The 20,000-nt window shown below is 43.5% G+C and overlaps 1 protein-coding gene across 1 annotated transcript in view; it reads left to right on the plus strand.

Annotated features, from left to right (window-relative positions):
- prr5l (proline rich 5 like) overlaps nt 1-20,000 on the plus strand; it is a 43,235-nt gene that overhangs the window by 1,926 nt on the left and 21,309 nt on the right. Inside the window, exon 2 of the mRNA XM_039808072.1 lies at nt 18,714-18,847. Within this exon, the coding sequence (XP_039664006.1) occupies nt 18,726-18,847 (122 nt within the window). The 5' untranslated portion in view covers nt 18,714-18,725. The remainder of the gene's footprint in view (nt 1-18,713; nt 18,848-20,000) is intronic.

A 20,000-nucleotide genomic window follows, 5' to 3' on the forward strand; every position in this document is an offset into this window, starting at 1 on the left:
TGAAATACTCCATGCACTTTATGAAATACTCCATGCACTTTATAAAAGACTATATGCACTTCATGAGACTCTCCATACTCTGGACACACTTTAAGCTCAATTTGCACATTTGTTTTAGTAGTTACATTTTTGTAATTGTTGTATTGTTTATATTGATTCTTTTTTGCTCATTGTATGTTTAAATGTATAGCCTATAATTTGTAATTTGTAAAACCTTAAATAAAGCTCTTTAAAAAAAAGAAAAAAGTCAGGGGCTTAAACAGACCAGCAGACTTCTTGCATGTGCTTCAGCTTTTGTGAATTGATCTTCTGGTGGTTAGAAGTCTGTAGATAGACATACATGGAGCATGTCAAATCCTGTCCTGCAAAATCCAGAGAGAGAGACTCCTGAATGGCGTCCCGCTCCCGTTTGGTTCCCTATGTTTGTCTAAAGTTATCAGACTCTGTCGCGGGCGGACGCGCGCTTCACACCGCGAGCAGGCTCGCACGCCACCCGGCGGCAAAGAGAGAAAGAAAAAGAGACGTTGTCCATCGCTGTCAGGAGGATAACTAGCTAGTTGATATCGCGTCTGTGCTTTTGGTTAATCGTGGTCAAATCACTGAGGTTGGCTCGAAATGTAGGCTCCACTATATATGCATTACCTGCAGACCTATAGGTAACATGCATTACCTGCAGGTCTATAGGTAACATGCATTACCTGCAGACCTATAGGTAACATACATTACCTGCAGACCTATAGGTAACATGCATTACCTGCAGGTCTATATGTAACATACATTACCTGCAGACCTATAGGTAACATGCATTACCTGCAGGCCTATAGGTAACATGCATTACCTGCAGACCTATAGGTAACATACATTACCTGCAGACCTATAGGTAACATGCATTACCTACAGACCTATAGGTAACATGCATTACCTGCAGGTCTATATGTAACATACATTACCTGCAGACCTATAGGTAACATGCATTACCTGCAGGTCTATATGTAACATGCATTACCTACAGACCTATAGGTAACATGCATTACCTGCAGGTCTATATGTAACATGCATTACCTACAGACCTATAGGTAACATGCATTACATACAGGTCTATAGGTAACATGCATTACCTGCAGGTCTATATGTAACATACATTACCTGCAGACCTATAGGTAACATGCATTACCTACAGACCTATAGGTAACATGCATTACCTACAGACCTATAGGTAACATGTATTACCTGCAGACCTATAGGTAACATGTATTACCTGCAGACCTATATGTAACATGCATTACCTGCAGACCTATAGGTAACATGCATTACCTACAGACCTATAGGTAACATGCATTACCTACAGACCTATAGGTAACATGCATTACCTGCAGACCTATAGGTAACATGCATTACCTACAGACCTATAGGTAACATGCATTACCTGCAGACCTATAGGTAACATGCATTACCTGCAAACCTATAGGTAACATGTATTACCTGCAGACCTATAGGTAACATGCATTACCTGCAGACCTATAGGTAACATGTATTACCTGCAGACCTATAGGTAACATGCATTACCTACAGACCTATAGGTAACATGCATTACCTGCAGGTCTATAGGTAACATGCATTACCTACAGGTCTATAGGTAACATGCATTACCTACAGGTCTATAGGTAACATGCATTACATACAGGCCTATAGGTAACATGCATTACCTACAGGTCTATAGGTAACATGCATTACCTACAGGTCTATAGGTAACATGCATTACCTGCAGGTCTATAGGTAACATGCATTACATACAGGCCTATAGGTAACATGCATTACCTACAGGTCTATAGGTAACATGCATTACCTGCAGGTCTATAGGTAACATGCATTACCTGCAGGTCTATAGGTAACATGCATTACCTGCAGGTCTATAGGTAACATGCATTACCTGCAGGTCTATAGGTAACATGCATTACCTACATACCTATAGGTAACATGCATTACCTACAGGTCTATAGGTAACATGCATTACCTGCAGGTCTATAGGTAACATGCATTACCTACAGGTCTATAGGTAACATGCATTACCTGCAGGTCTATAGGTAACATGCATTACCTGCAGGTCTATAGGTAACATGCATTACCTACAGGTCTATAGGTAACATGCATTACATACAGGCCTATAGGTAACATGCATTACCTGCAGGTCTATAGGTAACATGCATTACCTGCAGGTCTATAGGTAACATGCATTACCTACAGGTCTATAGGTAACATGCATTACCTACAGGTCTATAGGTAACATGCATTACCTGCAGGCCTATAGGTAACATGCATTACATACAGGTCTATAGGTAACATGCATTACCTGCAGGCCTATAGGTAACATGCATTACATACAGGTCTATAGGTAACATGCATTACCTACAGGTCTATAGGTAACATGCATTACCTGCAGGCCTATAGGTAACATGCATTACATACAGGCCTATAGGTAACATGCATTACATACAGGTCTATAGGTAACATGCATTACCTACAGGTCTATAGGTAACATGCATTACCTGCAGGCCTATAGGTAACATGCATTACATACAGGTCTATAGGTAACATGCATTACCTGCAGGCCTATAGGTAACATGCATTACATACAGGTCTATAGGTAACATGCATTACCTACAGGTCTATAGGTAACATGCATTACATACAGGTCTATAGGTAACATGCATTACCTACAGGTCTATAGGTAACATGCATTACCTGCAGGCCTATAGGTAACATGCATTACATACAGGCCTATAGGTAACATGCATTACCTGCAGGCCTATAGGTAACATGCATTACATACAGGCCTATAGGTAACATGCATTACATACAGGCCTATAGGTAACATGCATTACATACAGGCCTATAGGTAACATGCATTACCTACAGGTCTATAGGTAACATGCATTACCTGCAGGCCTATAGGTAACATGCATTACATACAGGCCTATAGGTAACATGCATTACCTGCAGGCCTATAGGTAACATGCATTACATACAGGCCTATAGGTAACATGCATTACATACAGGCCTATAGGTAACATGCATTACATACAGGCCTATAGGTAACATGCATTACATACAGGCCTATAGGTAACATGCATTACATACAGGCCTATAGGTAACATGCATTACATACAGGCCTATAGGTAACATGCATTACATACAGGCCTATAGGTAACATGCATTACATACAGGCCTATAGGTAACATGTATTACCTCCACCTTTTTTCCTATAGACCTGCAGGTAATTTAAGGTACGTTGATAGACCTTAAAGTAGTTTACGATCAAGAGTTATGAATTTGGGTTTCGATGAATCGGCCAGCCCTGTTTGTTGCTGTTTCCTGTTGATCACCACATGTAGCCATGGTGACGTCACAGGGCTTCTGTGTAGAGCAGGGACACATCCACCACAGAAGAACACTTACCAGTTTCTATGACCACATGAGAAGGAAAAAAAGCCCAGAATGCAATGCAGCGACAGGACAGCGTGGAGCTTTTGTGACTCGCATGTCGTAGACCGGAGAAACCCTGAATACTTTGATCTTTATATCACTTTGATTTATGATACACACACACACACACACACACACACACACACACACACACACACACACACACACACACACACACACACACACACACACACACACAGACACACACACACACACACACACACACACACACACACACACACACACACACACACACACACACACACACACACACACACACACACACACACACACACACACACACACACACACACACACACACACACACACAACACACACACACACACACACACACACATTACAACATACACATCATTATACACACATTCATTACCGCACACATATCATACGGTCATGACATTACACAGCATCTCAATCAGTGGCTTGACTCTGTCATGAAGCAAGCCCTGCCTTGGCGGAGGGATATGCCCTGTAAATGTTCACCTTTTTCAGGAATGTTCTTGAGAACTGTTGTAGAACTCCCAAGACACACAAGTGTGAGTGTGTAGTGTAGTGACTCACAGTAAGCAACCAGCTGTTGGAACACTACACACACACACACACACACACACACACACACACACACACACACACACACACACACACACACACACACACACACACACACTGTTCCCCGTAAGACATATTCAGTGATTTGTGCAGTGAAGTTTGATGTTAAATTACGATCCACATTTAATCAGAAGTGCATTGAGAGATCCCCAGCCCCTGCCCCTCCTCTCCTCCCTCCCCGTCCCCCCTCCCCTCCGTCCTCCCCCCCTCCCCCCCCTCCCCTCACCCCTCTCCCTCCCCCTTCCTCCTCACCCCCTCCTCTGTCCTCCTCCTCCTCTCTGTCCCCCCCCCTCCCTCCCCTGTCCTCTCCCCCCCTCCTCCTCTGTCCCTCCTCCCCCTCCCTTGTCCTCCCCCTCCCCTCTCCTCCTCCCCTCCCTCCTCCCCTCCCCCCTCCGTCCCCTCCCCCCCTCCCCCTCCCCTCCCTCCCCTCTCCCTCCCCCCCTTCCCCCTCCCCCTCCTCCCCCTCCCTCCTCCCCGCCCCCTCCCCCTCCCCCGGTCCCCCCCCTCCTTGTCCCCTTCCTGTCCGTCCCTCCCCCCCCCTGTCCTCCCCTCTGTCCCCCTCTCCCCCTCCCCCTCTCCGTCCTTGTCCTTCCCTTCTCCCCTGTCCTCCTGCACTCTGCATTAGTCTCTAAACACTTTGTCAGCGGGCCCCTTTCCAGGATCAGCACACACACACACACACACACACACACACACACACACACACACACACACACACACACACAGCTTTTAGCTGTGATCATATCAGGAGATTTTGGTCTTTTTATTTTACAGTAAGACAAACGTTCACTCTGACTTTGACTCGAAGCTGGGATCCTTCTGATTTTTGGCCCTGGGACAGGGAGGGTGGGCTTAACCAGCCAATGAGAATGTGTTTTGATTGGTCGTTGGTGCGTGGAGTCCGCAGGCTTCCAGTCTGCATGACGGGACACCTCGCCAGGCGATTGGTCAGAGGGGGCGAGGGATTTGATGACGCTCTACTGCACCAATCCAGGGGATCACAGGGACACCGGACTCCACCCTCACAGAGCAGAAGGTGAGGCGGTTTGAAGAACCAAACAGAAAAAACCAAAACTGGCGTGTCCCCAGTGTATTGCGCCTCAGGTGAGCGTCCCCCAGGTGTGCCCGGCCCAGGCTTAATCCTGTGTCCTCCAGTGTGTGTGTCCTGTGTGTGTGTGTGTGTGTGTGTGTGTGTGTGTGTGTGTGTGTGTGTGTGTCACAAAATCCTGTGAACGCTACATGTGACCAACTGTGCACACATGGTCCCTTTCCCACACACAACCTGTAGTTCCTAGCTCTCTCTCTCTCTCTCTCTCTCTGTCTCTCCCTCTGTCTCTCTCTCTCTCTCCCTCTCTGTCTACCTCTCTCTCTCTCTGTCTCTCTATATCTGTCTCTCTCTCTCTCTCTCTCTCTCTCTATATCTGTCTCTCTCTCTGTCTCTCTCTCTCTCTGTCTCTCTCTCTCTCCCTGTAATTGCATTAGTCTCTCTAAGTAATTTTTCATGAAAGGGGGGCTTCTGTTTCAGAATTAGCTCACATGCTAACACACACACACACACACACACACACACACACACACACACACACACACACACACACACACACACACACACACACACACACACACACACACACACACACACCCTCTGCATCTTGTTGCTCCGTTTACAGGACAGCTGAAGACATGAAAGGAGAAAGAGAGAGAGAGAGAGAAAAAAAAAGGGAGACATGAAGCAATATGTGCCTCTACCAACTGAGCTAACCCGGCCAACACACACACACACACACACACACACACACACACACACACACACACACACACACACACACACACACACACACACAACAAACATGTAGGTGTCAATCAAACCGTCTAAAAGCTTCATGGAGAAAGAGAAGAGAGGAGCGAGACATAGCGAGGGCTTTGTTGTTGCAGGAAACCGTCAGCTGTTCCCCAAACTGCCCCGGGCAGTTCAGAGCTTGTGTTTGGTGTCTTAAAATGTTCTTGTGGCAGAGATGGAGGCAGTGATGTTTCCTGTTTCTGTTCCTAGTAGCGCCTAGCAGTGCTTAACAGTGCCTAGTAGCGCCTAACAGTGCCTAACAGTGCCTAGTAGCGCCTAACAGTGCCTAGCAGTGCTTAACAGTGCCTAACAGTGCCTAACAGTACCTAACAGTGCCTAGTAGCCTCGCCTAACAGTACCTAACAGACCTAACAGGCCAGGCCTAACAGTGCCTAACAGTACCTAACAGTACCTAACAGGTGCCTAGTAGCCTTAACAGGCTATAGCTTAACAGGCTAGCAGTGCTTAACAGTGCCTAACAGTACCTAATAGCAGTAGCTCTAACAGTGCCTAACAGTACCTAACATAGCCTAGCAGTGCTTAACAGTGCCTAACAGTACCTAACAGTGCCTAGCAGTGCCTAGTAGCGCCTAACAGTGCCTAGCAGTGCTTAACAGTGCTTAACAGTGCCTAACAGTACCTAACAGTGCCTAGTAGTGCCTAACAGTGCCTAACAGTACCTAACAGTGCCTAGTAGCGCCTAACAGTGCCTAACAGTACCTAACAGTGCCTAGTAGCGCCTAACAGTGCCTAACAGTACCTAACAGTACCTAGCAGTGCCTAGTAGTGCCTAACAGTGCCTAGCAGTGCTTAACAGTGCCTAACAGTGCCTAACAGTACCTAACAGTTCCTAGTAGCGCCTAACAGTGCCTAACAGTGCCTAACAGTACCTAACAGTACCTAACAGTGCCTAGTAGTGCCTAACAGTGCCTAGTAGCGCCTAACAGTGCCTAGCAGTGCTTAACAGTGCCTAACAGTGCCTAACAGTACCTAACAGTTCCTAGTAGCGCCTAACAGTGCCTAACAGTGCCTAACAGTACCTAACAGTACCTAACAGTGCCTAGTAGCGCCTAACAGTGCCTAGCAGTGCTTAACAGTGCCTAACAGTGCCTAACAGTACCTAACAGTTCCTAGTAGCGCCTAACAGTGCCTAACAGTACCTAACAGTACCTAACAGTTCCTAGTAGCGCCTAACAGTGCCTAACAGTACCTAACAGTTCCTAGTAGTGCCTAACAGTACCTAACAGTGCCTAGTAGCGCCTAACAGTTCCTAGTAGCGCCTAACAGTGCCTAACAGTACCTAACAGTGCCTAGCAGTGCTTAACAGTGCTTAACAGTACCTAACAGTGCCTAGCAATGTATAGCAGTGCTTAACAGTGCCTAGCAGTGCCTAGCAGCACCTAACAACAGTACCTAACCGTGCCTGACTTTTGGCTAAAAGCTAACAACGTAGCTATGGCTGACCTTCGGCCTACTTTAGCATATCAACATTAGCTCACTAAGAACCTGGGAACCACAATCCCAAACTGGCAGTTTGATTTCCTGTGTACTGAGTTGTTTACCTAAAGTAAACTTTCACTGACTTTTTATGTTTTTTTTCACGCACAGTATCGCAACATTACTGAATCGTGACTAGGGTGACCAGACGTCCCGAAAAATTTCGGGACAGTCCCGAAATCCAAGCAGTTATCCCGAATCCCGAATCCTGGCCTAATTGTCCCAAAAATTAGAGAAAAGTCTCAAGAGCAAGACTCTGGAGTATAGTTATAGTCCGATTGAACATTAAAAAACTGTCCATGGTGGTTTTTAACTGAGTCGTCCTGCAGCTGCAGCTCCCCTCACCACTTGAGTTCATGATTTTAATGATTTTTTAATTTGTATTTTCAGGTTTACAAGACAAGACAAGTTGAGTTTCTGAATAAAAATGGTAAATACTTTCGGTGGGGCGTTTTGAAATTCATGTTAAAGGTATAGTGGAGGATTTTCTTTTTCCGGGTGGATCATCAAGACTATTGGTCCTCCTAGTTGTCAATCATTCTGGCGCTATGTTTACGTAAGGCCGTGGTACGTGCTCGTCCCTAGGGTAGTTTTCGCTTTCTGCGCATGAATACTTTCAGGTGTATATGTGTGGTGAGCATAGGTAGTGAGCTACGGGTTCAGCCATTCATTGAAGCTCGCCGTTCTCACCGTGTTTTTTCAAAATGTCTGAGGGTCACAAGAGAAAAAGTGTCTACGAAAGGTATGACAAGAAGAGAAAGGCCTCTGAAGAAAGAAACAAGGAGAATGTTTCACACGCTGGCGTGCGCTGAAAGCACAGGTTGGGCTCTCCACTGATGCCTCAGTCGCCAAGTTTCTACTCCACAGGTAGAGTTTGGCTATTTGGAGAAATCCATTTAAAATCACTGCTAGTGAAAGTTGATGTAAGCTATTATTAGCGATGCTAGCCCTGGCACAAGTCACGCACCGCGCACACACGGTAAACATCAGAATCAGAAATACTTTAATAATCCCAGGGGGAAATTATTTTCGTTACAACTCCAGATATACAAGCAACAAATAAAAACAACATAAATTATCAATACTTTAAACATATATAATAATATAACATCTCAATTTGTTCCAAATCTTCTTTCTGAAAGTAGCTCGTATGAGCCATGCCGACAGCGACTTGTAAACAGAGCACTCTCGTGCACACGTTTAATAGGCGTTCCCTCTCGGGAGCAGGCAGAGTGCTTTTTTTCAAAAAGTACAGAGGGCGGATCTTTTCTAAAATTCGGGAAAATCCTCCACTATACCTTTTTTAAGTGCAGGCAGCCACGAGAAGCAGTGATTGGATGTTGCTGATGTTAAAGAGCAGACATGACAGTCAGTTGGATTCCTGAATAAAAATAATTAATCATTCCAATCAACCCCCCCCCGGTCTCGTCCCAAAATTTGACCCATTCTCATCTGGTCACCCTAATCGTGACCCATGTATGGTGATGCGTACCCACCACTCAGCATGGCTCTATGTCTATATTTCTTTTTATCTGTATTTATATTTTTCCATCTGTATTTATATCTTTTCCATTCCAAGTACTTACTTTTCAATATTATTTATATTATGGTCACACTTAAATATAAATATAATTTATATTATGGTTAATTACTTTCGCTGTTATGTAATTACATATTTTTCAATCTAATTTCACGTCAATTACTTACTTACATTACAGTATTTTTTTTGCACTATGGCCACCTCACTTTACTTAAATACTTTTTATATAATGCCACTTTACATTCATTTAGTGTTTTTTTTTTGTTTTTTTTGCTCATTGTCTGTTGTTTGCCTGTTTGTTTGTTCGGTTGTTTGTTGGTTTGTTTTTATTGTGGAAAAACTGCTGCTGTAATAAGTGAATTTCCCCATTGTGGGATAAATAAAGTATTATCTAATCTAATCTAATCTAAGTATGGCCAGATTCTCGCCAATACGCAGCCTTGGTATGCAGTGTATTAGCCGCGCCACGTCACCCTGTGGAAGGTGAAAAACATCTTGTTTTCGTGGCTCACAGCTGTGACATTTGGGATGCGGTACAGTCAGCTGAGCGTGGAGGCTTAGTGGAGATGTGTTTGTACATGTCCTCACCACGACCGGAGCCAAACGGGTAGCGGGCGCACCGGAAGCTGCTCTAACGGAGGAATGGATTACAAGCTGCTTCTGCTTCTTCTTCTTCTTCTTCTTCATTACGGAACATTTCTGACGTTGTACGCAGCTGGAAGGGTTATTAGACCATTAAACACACAACTGTTACAGTGGGAGGATTTTACTTTACTTTTAATACACACACACAAAAACACACACAAACACACACACACACAAACACACAGACACACACACACACAAGACAATGACACACACACACACACAGACAGACAGACAGACAGACACACACACAGACACACACACAGACAATGACACACAGACACACACACACACACACACACACACACACACAGACAGAGACACACACACACACACACACAGAGACACACAAACACACAGAGACAGAGACACACACACACACAAAGAGAGACAGAGACAGGCACACACACATGCATGCACACAGACACACATACAGACACACACACAGACAGAGACAGAGACACACAGACACACAAAAAAACAACCCACAAAAAAACACTAAAAACACAAAAAAAAATTACACACACACACACAAACACATGCATGCACACACACACACACACACAGACACACACACAAACAGATGCACACACACACACACACACACACAGACACACACACAAACAGATGCACGCACGCACACACACACACACACACACACACACACACACAAACAGATGCACGCACGCACACACACACAGACACACAGACAGACAGACAGACAGACAGACAGACAGACAGACAGACACCCCCCCCCTATTATAAAACGTGAGGGTTATTCTGTATTTTTGTACCTGATGGTATTTAAACACTTTTACTGAAGTAACATTTTCACTGCAGGACTTTAACTGTAACAGAGTATTTATAGTATTTATACAGTGTGGTATTAGTACTTTTACTGCAGTAATCTGAATACTTCTGCCAGCGCTGCATTTCTAGTTCTTCTTCTTCTTTATTGTTTTCGATCCTGCTGCTCTGGTTGCCTAGCGATGGAGGAATCAGCTGTGCTGCTGACCTCCTTTTGGTTTTGGCAGGACGCGGCGAGATAAACAATGGTGTGTTTGTGTTGAGGGTCAGCACGGGGCCTCCCATTGGCTGATCACACGAGACAGCGTACAATGGGCTATAAGACCTGGCCCTGGGGGACCTGGACAGAGACCTGGCCCTGGGAGACCAGGACAGAGACCAGGACAGAGACCTGGACAGAGACCTGGCCCTGGGAGACCAGGACAGAGACCAGGACAGAGACCAGGACAGGGACCAGGACAGAGACCAGGACAGAGACCATGTTGCCAGGTTGAGGGCTGTAGGTGGCCAGGTTGAAGGCTATAGGTTGCCAGGTAGAGGGCTATAGGTTGCCAGGTAGAGGGCTATAGGATGCCAGGTAGAGGGTTATAGAGGGTTATAGGTTGCCAGTTAGAGGGCTATAGGATGCCAGGTAGAGGGTTATAGGTTGCCAGGTAGAGGGCTATAGGATGCCAGGTAGAGGGTTATAGAGGGCTATAGGTTGCCAGTTAGAGGGCTATAGGATGCCAGGTAGAGGGCTATAGGTTGCCAGGTAGAGGGCTATAGGATGCCAGGTAGAGGGTTATAGAGGGTTATAGGTTGCCAGTTAGAGGGCTATAGGATGCCAGGTAGAGGGTTATAGAGGGCTATAGGTTGCCAGTTAGAGGGCTATAGGTTGCCAGGTAGAGGGTTATAGAGGGCTATAGGTTGCCACTTAGAGGGTTATAGGTTGCCAGGTAGAGGGTTATAAAGGGCTGTAGGTTGCCAGTTAGAGGGCTATAGGTTGCCAGTTAGAGGGCTATAGGATGCCAGTTAGAGGGCAATAGGTTGCCAGTTAGAGGGCTATAGGTTGCCAGGTAGAGGGTTATAGGTTGCCAGTTAGAGGGCTATAGGTTGCCAGTTAGAGGGCTATAGGTTGCCAGGTAGAGGGCAATAGGTTGCCAGTTAGAGGGCTATAGGTTGCCAGTTAGAGGGCTATAGGTTGCCAGGTAGAGGGCAATAGGTTGCCAGTTAGAGGGCTATAGGTTGCCAGGTAGAGGGTTATAGGTTGCCAGTTAGAGGGCAATAGGTTGCCAGTTAGAGGGCTATAGGTTGCCAGGTAGAGGGCAATAGGTTGCCAGTTAGAGGGCTATAGGTTGCCAGTTAGAGGGCTATAGGTTGCCAGTTAGAGGGCTATAGGTTGCCAGTTAGAGGGCTATAGGTTGCCAGTTAGAGGGCTATAGGATGCCAGTTAGAGGGCTATAGGTTGCCAGGTAGAGGGTTATAGAGGGCTATAGGTTGCCAGTTAGAGGGCTATAGGTTGCCAGGTAGTGGGCTATAGGTTGCCAGTTAGAGGGCTTTAGGTTGCCAGGTAGAGGGCTATAGAGGGCTATAGGTTGCCAGGTAGAGGGTTATAGGTTGCCAGGTAGAGGGGTAGAGGGCTATAGGTTGCCAGGTAGAGGGCTATAGGATGCCAGTTAGATGGCTATAGGTTGCCAGGTAGAGGGTTATAGGTTGCCAGGTAGAGGGCTATAGAGGGTTATCGGTTGCCAGGTAGAGGGTTATAGGTTGCCAGGTAGAGGGCTATAGGATGCCAGGTAGAGGGTTATAGAGGGCTATAGGTTGCCAGTTAGAGGGCTATAGGTTGCCAGGTAGAGGGCTATAGAGGGCTATAGGTTGCCAGGTAGAGGGTTATAGGTTGCCAGGTAGAGGGTTATAGGTTGCCAGGTAGAGGGGTAGAGGGCTATAGGTTGCCAGGTAGAGGGCTATAGGATGCCAGGTAGAGGGTTATAGGTTGCCAGTTAGAGGGCTATAGGATGCCAGTTAGAGGGCTATAGGTTGCCAGGTAGAGGGTTATAGGTTGCCAGTTAGAGGGCTATAGGATGCCAGTTAGAGGGCTATAGGATGCCAGGTAGAGGGTTATAGAGGGCTATAGGTTGCCAGTTAGAGGGCTATAGGTTGCCAGGTAGAGGGCTATAGGATGCCAGTTAGAGGGCTATAGGATGCCAGGTAGAGGGTTATAGAGGGCTATAGGTTGCCAGTTAGAGGGTTATAGGTTGCCAGGTAGAGGGTTATAGGTTGCCAGGTAGAGGGGTAGAGGGCTATAGGTTGCCAGGTAGAGGGTTATAGGTTGCCAGGTAGAGGGCTATAGGATGCCAGGTAGAGGGTTATAGGTTGCCAGGTAGAGGGCTATAGGATGCCAGGTAGAGGGCTATAGGTTGCCAGGTAGAGGGTTATAGGTTGCCAGGTAGAGGGTTATAGGTTGCCAGGTAGAGGGTTATAGGTTGCCAGGTAGAGGGTTATCGGTTGCCAGGTAGAGGGTTATCGGTTGCCAGGTAGAGGGCTATAGGTTGCCAGGTAGAGGGTTATAGGTTGCCAGGTAGAGGGTTAGAGGTTGCCAGGTAGAGGGTTACAGGTTGCCAGGTTGAGGTGACTAACAGGTTGAACATTGTATATGGTGGATTCTGTGAACAGGATGCATTTCATACAAGATCTGGCAACTTGTCAACATTAAACAAACATATTGGTCTGATTATTGATGAAGGAGTTTGGGCCGTGCTGCAAATTACAGGAGTTTAACAAACCTAAACCCAAACTGGGGCTGAACAACAGACTTTAGGAGAAGATTGTTCTGAAAGACCTTATTTGTGTCCTCTTGTCTGCGCTCGGTGCAGAAAAGGGGAGGCCTGGCCTGGCCTGGCCTGGCCTGGTCTGGTCTGCAGCTGTTTGTCTCTGTATGCTGCAGACTCTGTGATCTGATCTGTGGCTGAAACCTCCGAGCCTGTTACATTAACCTCAGGGGGGGCAGAAAGGGATGCTGCAACGTATTCATAAAAATCCCCTTTTTAAAATGAAACCTGTATTTCCTCCCTCTGTGGGTGATGGCGTTCTCTGGGGGGGGGGGTAACTGTGGCGAGGGTGATACTGACAGGAAAACCTCGTACACAGATAAAATGTTTCCTTAAAGGTCACATGGCATAAACATGTCCCTTTTATGAGTTAAATTATTAATTAATATAATATAATGACCACTAAGGTCTATATAAAAGAGACTTCAGATACAGTATTAGGGGACCACTAAGGTCTATATAAAAGAGAATTCAGATACAGTATTAGGGGACCACTAAGGTCTATATAAAAGAGACTTCAGATACAGTATTAGGGGACCACTAAGGCCTATATAAAAGAGACTTCAGATACAGTATTAGGGGACCACTAAGGCCTATATAAAAGAGACTTCAGATACAGTATTAGGGGACCACTAAGGTCTATATAAAAGAGACTTCAGATACAGTATTAGGGGACCACTAAGGTCTATATAAAAGAGACTTCAGATACAGTATTAGGGGACCACTAAGGTCTATATAAAAGAGACTTCAGATACAGTATTAGGGGACCACTAAGGTCTATATAAAAGAGACTTCAGATACAGTATTAGGGAACCACTAAGGTCTATATAAAAGATACATCAGATACAGTATTAGAGGACCACTAAGGTCTATATAAAAGAGACTTCAGATACAGTATTAGGGGACCACTAAGGTCTATATAAAAGAGACTTCAGATACAGTATTAGAGGACCACTAAGGTCTATATAAAAGAGACTTCAGATACAGTATTAGGGGACCACTAAGGTCTATATAAAAGAGACTTCAGATACAGTATTAGGGGACCACTAAGGTCTATATAAAAGAGACTTCAGATACAGTATTAGGGACCACTAAGGTCTATATAAAAGAGACTTCAGATACAGTATTAGGGGACCACTAAGGTCTATATAAAAGAGACTTCAGATACAGTATTAGGGGACCACTAAGGTCTATATAAAAGAGACTTCAGATACAGTATTAGGGGACCACTAAGGTCTATATAAAAGAGACTTCAGATACAGTATTAGGGGACCACTAAGGTCTCTATAAAAGAGACTTCAGATACAGTATTAGGGGACCACTAAGGTCTATATAAAAGAGACTTCAGATACAGTATTAGGGGACCACTAAGGTCTCTATAAAAGAGACTTCAGATACAGTATTAGGGGACCACTAAGGTCTATATAAAAGAGACTTCAGATACTAAGATTGCTTTTAAAAAAAAAAAATGTCAACCTTTCCGTCTTTTTCAAAGTTTTTTATTTTTTTCTACAATTTTTCCGATATATTTTCGTCTCTCTTTTTCCTTTTTTTCTCAACACATGCAGACCTGTCCCGGTCTTTCTCAGAGAGGACAGATAAGCTCGCGCTTATACGCGCTCTCAGGTACCGAAATTTTAACGTTTAACGTGTAAAGAAAAGGGGGCAAATGTACTGCTCGCACATCTGCGACTGGATGCAAGATTCAGTCGCACACTCAAATTTGGGTCACAAAATGCAACCATTTGGTCTCAGTCTGGAGCCCTGTTAGAGGTGATGAAATTAATCAAATATCGATGCATCGAATCGTGGACATGGACGATGCTGCATCGATAATCAGCCGGCTCATAATCGATTATTTCTGTTTATAATTTAATGTAGACCTAACAACATTTCTGTTTATAATGTAATGTAGGCCTAACAACATTTCTGTTTATAATTTAATGTAGACCTAACAACATTTCTGTTTATAATGTAATGTAGACCTAACAACATTTCTGTTTATAATTTAATGTAGACCTAACAACATTTCTGTTTATCATTTAATGTAGGCCTAACAACATTTCTGTTTATAATTTAATGTAGACCTAACAACATTTCTGTTTATAATTTAATGTAGACCTAACAACATTTCTGTTTATAATGTAATGTAGACCCCAACACATTTCTGTTTAAATTTAATGTAGACTTAACAACATTTCTGTTTATAATGTAATGTAGACCTAACAACATTTCTGTTTATAATGTAATGTAGGCCTAACAACATTTCTGTTTATAATGTAATGTAGGCCTAACAACATTTCTGTTTATAATTTAATGTAGGCCTAACAACATTTCTGTTTATAATTTAATGTAGGCCTAACAACATTTCTGTTTATAATTTAATGTAGGCCTAACAACATTTCTGTTTATAATGTAATGTAGGCCTAACAACATTTCTGTTTATAATGTAATGTAGACCTAACAACATTTCTGTTTATAATGTAATGTAGGCCTAACAACATTTCTGTTTATAATTTAATGTAGGCCTAACAACATTTCTGTTTATAATGTAATGTAGGCCTAACAACATTTCTGTTTATAATTTAATGTAGGCCTAAAACATTTCTGTTTATAATGTAATGTAGGCCTAACAACATTTCTGTTTTATAATTTAATGTAGGCCTAACAACATTTCTGTTTATAATGTAATGTGCGACCTAACAACATTTCGTTTATAATGTAATGTAGGCCTAACAACATTTCTGTTTATAATGTAATGTAGACCTAACAACATTTCTGTTTATAATGTAATGTAGACCTAACAACATTTCTGTTTATAATTTAATGTAGACCTAACAACATTTCTGTTTATAATGTAATGTAGGCCTAACAACATTTCTGTTTATAATTTAATGTAGACCTAACAACATTTCTGTTTATAATGTAATGTAGGCCTAACAACATTTCTGTTTATAATGTAATGTAGGCCTAACAACATTTCTGTTTATAATTTAATGTAGACCTAACAACATTTCTGTTTATAATTTAATGTAGACCTAACAACATTTCTGTTTATAATTTAATGTAGACCTAACAACATTTCTGTTTATAATGTAATGTAGGCCTAACAACATTTCTGTTTATAATTTAATGTAGGCCTAACAACATTTCTGTTTATAATGTAATGTAGGCCTAACAACATTTCTGTTTATAATGTAATGTAGGCCTAACAACATTTCTGTTTACATACTCTGGTGTGTTTTGCACATTCAGGAGGTGCCATGTGCTCAGTGCTGTATAGGTTTCTGTATCCAAGTTATTTAGTATTAGAGCTCTGCAGGATGTTTGGTTTTTGAAGCTTGAAAAGCTCTGAATTAAATATCCTACATGGCTTTAATAGAAACATGGATCTGACGCATCGCTGACGTGATAATCGTAATGGAATCGGGAGATCGGTGATGATTCACACCTCTAGTAATACTAGATCCATACTTGGCGTCTGTGTATCGATGCAGTAGTGCCTCCCCTACTGCTTGCTAACTTGAGTTTCCTCTAAACTGGGCTACAGCTTGTCTAAGGAGGGTTCTCCTTCTGTCTCCTCTAAACAGGGCTACAGCTTGTCTAAGGAGGGTTCTCCTTCTGTCTCCTCTAAACAGGGCTACAGCTTGTCTAAGGAGGGTTCTCCTTCTGTCTCCTCTAAACAGGGCTACAGCTTGTCTAAGGAGGGTTCTCCTTCTGTCTCCTCTAAACAGGGCTACAGCTTGTCTAAGGAGGGTTCTCCTTCTGTCTCCTCTAAACAGGGCTACAGCTTGTCTAATGAGGGTTCTCCTTCTGTCTCCTCTAAACAGGGCTACAGCTTGTCTAAGGAGGGTTCTCCTTCTGTCTCCTCTAAACTGGGCTACAGCTTGTCTAAGGAGGGTTCTCCTTCTGTCTCTCTAAAAAGGGAAAACTTTTGCGGGGGGGCTCTCTCAACCCCCCCTCCTCTAAACAGGGCTACAGCTTGTCTAATAGGAGGGTTCTCCTTCTGTCTCCTCTAAACTGGGCTACAGCTTGTCTAAGGAGGGTTCTCCTTCTGTCTCCTCTAAACTGGGCTACAGCTTGTCTAAGGAGGGTTCTCCTTCTGTTTCCTCTAAACAGGGCTACAGCTTGTCTAAGGAGGGTTCTCCTTCTGTCTCCTCTAAACTGGGCTACAGCTTGTCTAAGGAGGGTTCTCCTTCTGTCTCCTCTAAACAGGGCTACAGCTTGTCTAAGGAGGGTTCTCCTTCTGTCTCCTCTAAACTGGGCTACAGCTTGTCTAAGGAGGGTTCTCCTTCTGTCTCCTCTAAACAGGGCTACAGCTTGTCTAAGGAGGGTTCTCCTTCTGTCTCCTTGGGTGTACACATGTTCTCGTTCAGTCCAAACACAAACAGGTTCCCCACACCGACTGAATTCAAATCTGTTACAGAGAAAAAACTCCGAGACAACAAACTGAGTCCAGATCACAGAAAAAGTATATATATATGTATGTATAAATATATACATACATATATACTCTCTCTGTTTCTCTGTTGTGTCTCTCTCTCTCTGTCTCTCTGTCTCTCTCTCTCTCTCTGTTTCTCTCTCTCTGTTTCTCTGTTGTCTGTCTCTGTGGTTTTTGGAAAGCGAGGCCCAGCGCTCCCTCGTTCTGTAAATAAACGGCTGATGTCGGGTCAGCGGCGCTCCAGGAAGTTGTTGTCTCGCGTGTTCAGTTTCTAAATGAATCGGGCGCCGCCGACAGGAAGTAGAACCGGCGCAGAGATGCTGTCAGGGCCCCTCGGCAGCAAGACACGCTCTGCCTCTTTAGGTGTCAGCAGGGAAACATTCTAGTTTCAGAATGATGAAGAGAACAGCCTGTCTGTCTGTCTGTCTGTCTGTCTGCCTGCCTGTCTACCTGCATTTTCTGACTTTTTTTGTCACTTTTTCTGTTATTTGTGTCACTTTTTCGTCACTTTTTCTGTTATTTGTGTCACTTTTTCTGACATTTTTGTCACTTTTTCTGTTATTTGTGTCACTTTTTCTGACATTTTTTTCACTTTTTCTGTTATTTGTCACTTTTTCTGTTATTTGTGTCACTTTTTCTGACATTTTGTCACTTTTTCTCACATTTTGTCAATTTTTCTCACATTTTTGTCACTTTTTCTGACTTTTTTGTCACCTTTTCTAACATTTTGTCACTTTTTCTCACATTTTGTCACTTTTTTTTCGAAATTTTTGTCTTTTCTGACTTTTGTCACTTTTTCTGACTTTTTGTCACTTTTTCTGACCGTCCGTGACAGTCCGTGTGCGTTACCTCCCTGATATTCTTCAGACTGCGTGTTTGAACTCTGACGGTCGGCGCTTTGAGACCCAGCCTTTGTTTTCCCACCGTCACTCTCTCACTCGCTCTACCACACATGCCACGCCAGGCTACGGCGTTGAAACGGGCCTTTTACTAACCACCACTTGTTTTCCTCTTTCTCCTCAGCAGCCAGGGTGCATGATGGGATCTTTCCGGCGCCCCAGGCCTCGGTTTATGAGTTCTCCGGTTCTGTCGGACCTGGCCCGGTTCCACGCCAGCTCGACGTCGCTGCAGCTGTCCAACGCCAGCGTGTGGAACAGGTCAGCTGACCCCCATCATCTGTCTCTGCTCTGCACACTCCACATGTAGCAAGTGTATCTCGGGACGCCCTGAGCTGGAATAATCATTAATAGAATAATAATTAACCCTTGTGCTGTCTTCCCGTAGTCAACATTTAAAATACAAAATCTGTGCCTTTTGTCACTTTTTCTGACTTTTTGTTTTCTGACTTTTTTTGACAAATTTTCTGACATTTTGTCAATTTTTTTTTACTTTTTTTGTAACTTTTTTCAACATTTTTGTAACTTTTTTCAAAATTTTTTATAAAAAATGTGTATTATGTGTATTAATCGAATAATAATTAACCCCTGTGCTGTCTTCCCGTAGTCAAAATTTAAAATTTGGCGTTTTTTTTAGCGGTTTTTCTGACTTTTTTGTCACTTTTTTTTTCACTTTTTATGACTTTTGTCACTTTTTCCAATTTTTTTGTCACTTTTTTGTCGCTTTTTCCGACATTTGTGTCACTTTTTTCAACGTTCTTTTATAAAAAATCAAAAACGTTCGGGGAAAAAAACAAAACTGTTGGGAAAAAGTGACAAAAAAACTTGGATAAAATTGACAAAAACGTTCGGGAAAAGCAACAAAAGTGTCAAAAAAGACGACCGAAACGTTGAAACATAATAAAATGTGGCATAGTCTACGGGAAGACGGCACAAAGGTTAAATTACTGACAAAGGAAAGCAACTAGTCAGTCGTTTAAACGTGTAGAAATGTAAATTAGAGAACTGTTGACGTTGCAGAGCTCCTCGGTTTCTGTCTGTTATGAATGTTGTCGTTTCTACCGCATTGCATTGTGGGATACTTACACTGGCGTGTAATGTTTTACCGTAAATAGTATGCAACTCACGTACGATTGGTTTCATACTAAGGTGTTTTTACAGTATTAAGTTTTTTATATTTTTGGTGAGTTGACTTTCCCCCGGTGTGTCTCAGCCTTCTCCTGTAGTTAGTGCTGGCCTACATTTCCCAGAATCCCTTGCAACAACCCTGAACTCAACCTGTTCAACAGGAAATATGTGCACACACAGTGAAACGTTTCAGAAGATTAATCACACTCACATTCGTTGATGGATTTTCACTTTTTTTTTTTTTGACTAGGTCAGTTTGAAACCAGGAGAGTTTTATTAATTAAAT

The sequence above is a fragment of the Perca fluviatilis genome, chromosome 8 (genome assembly GCF_010015445.1).
Source record: "Perca fluviatilis chromosome 8, GENO_Pfluv_1.0, whole genome shotgun sequence".
Classification (NCBI taxonomy): domain Eukaryota; kingdom Metazoa; phylum Chordata; class Actinopteri; order Perciformes; family Percidae; genus Perca; species Perca fluviatilis.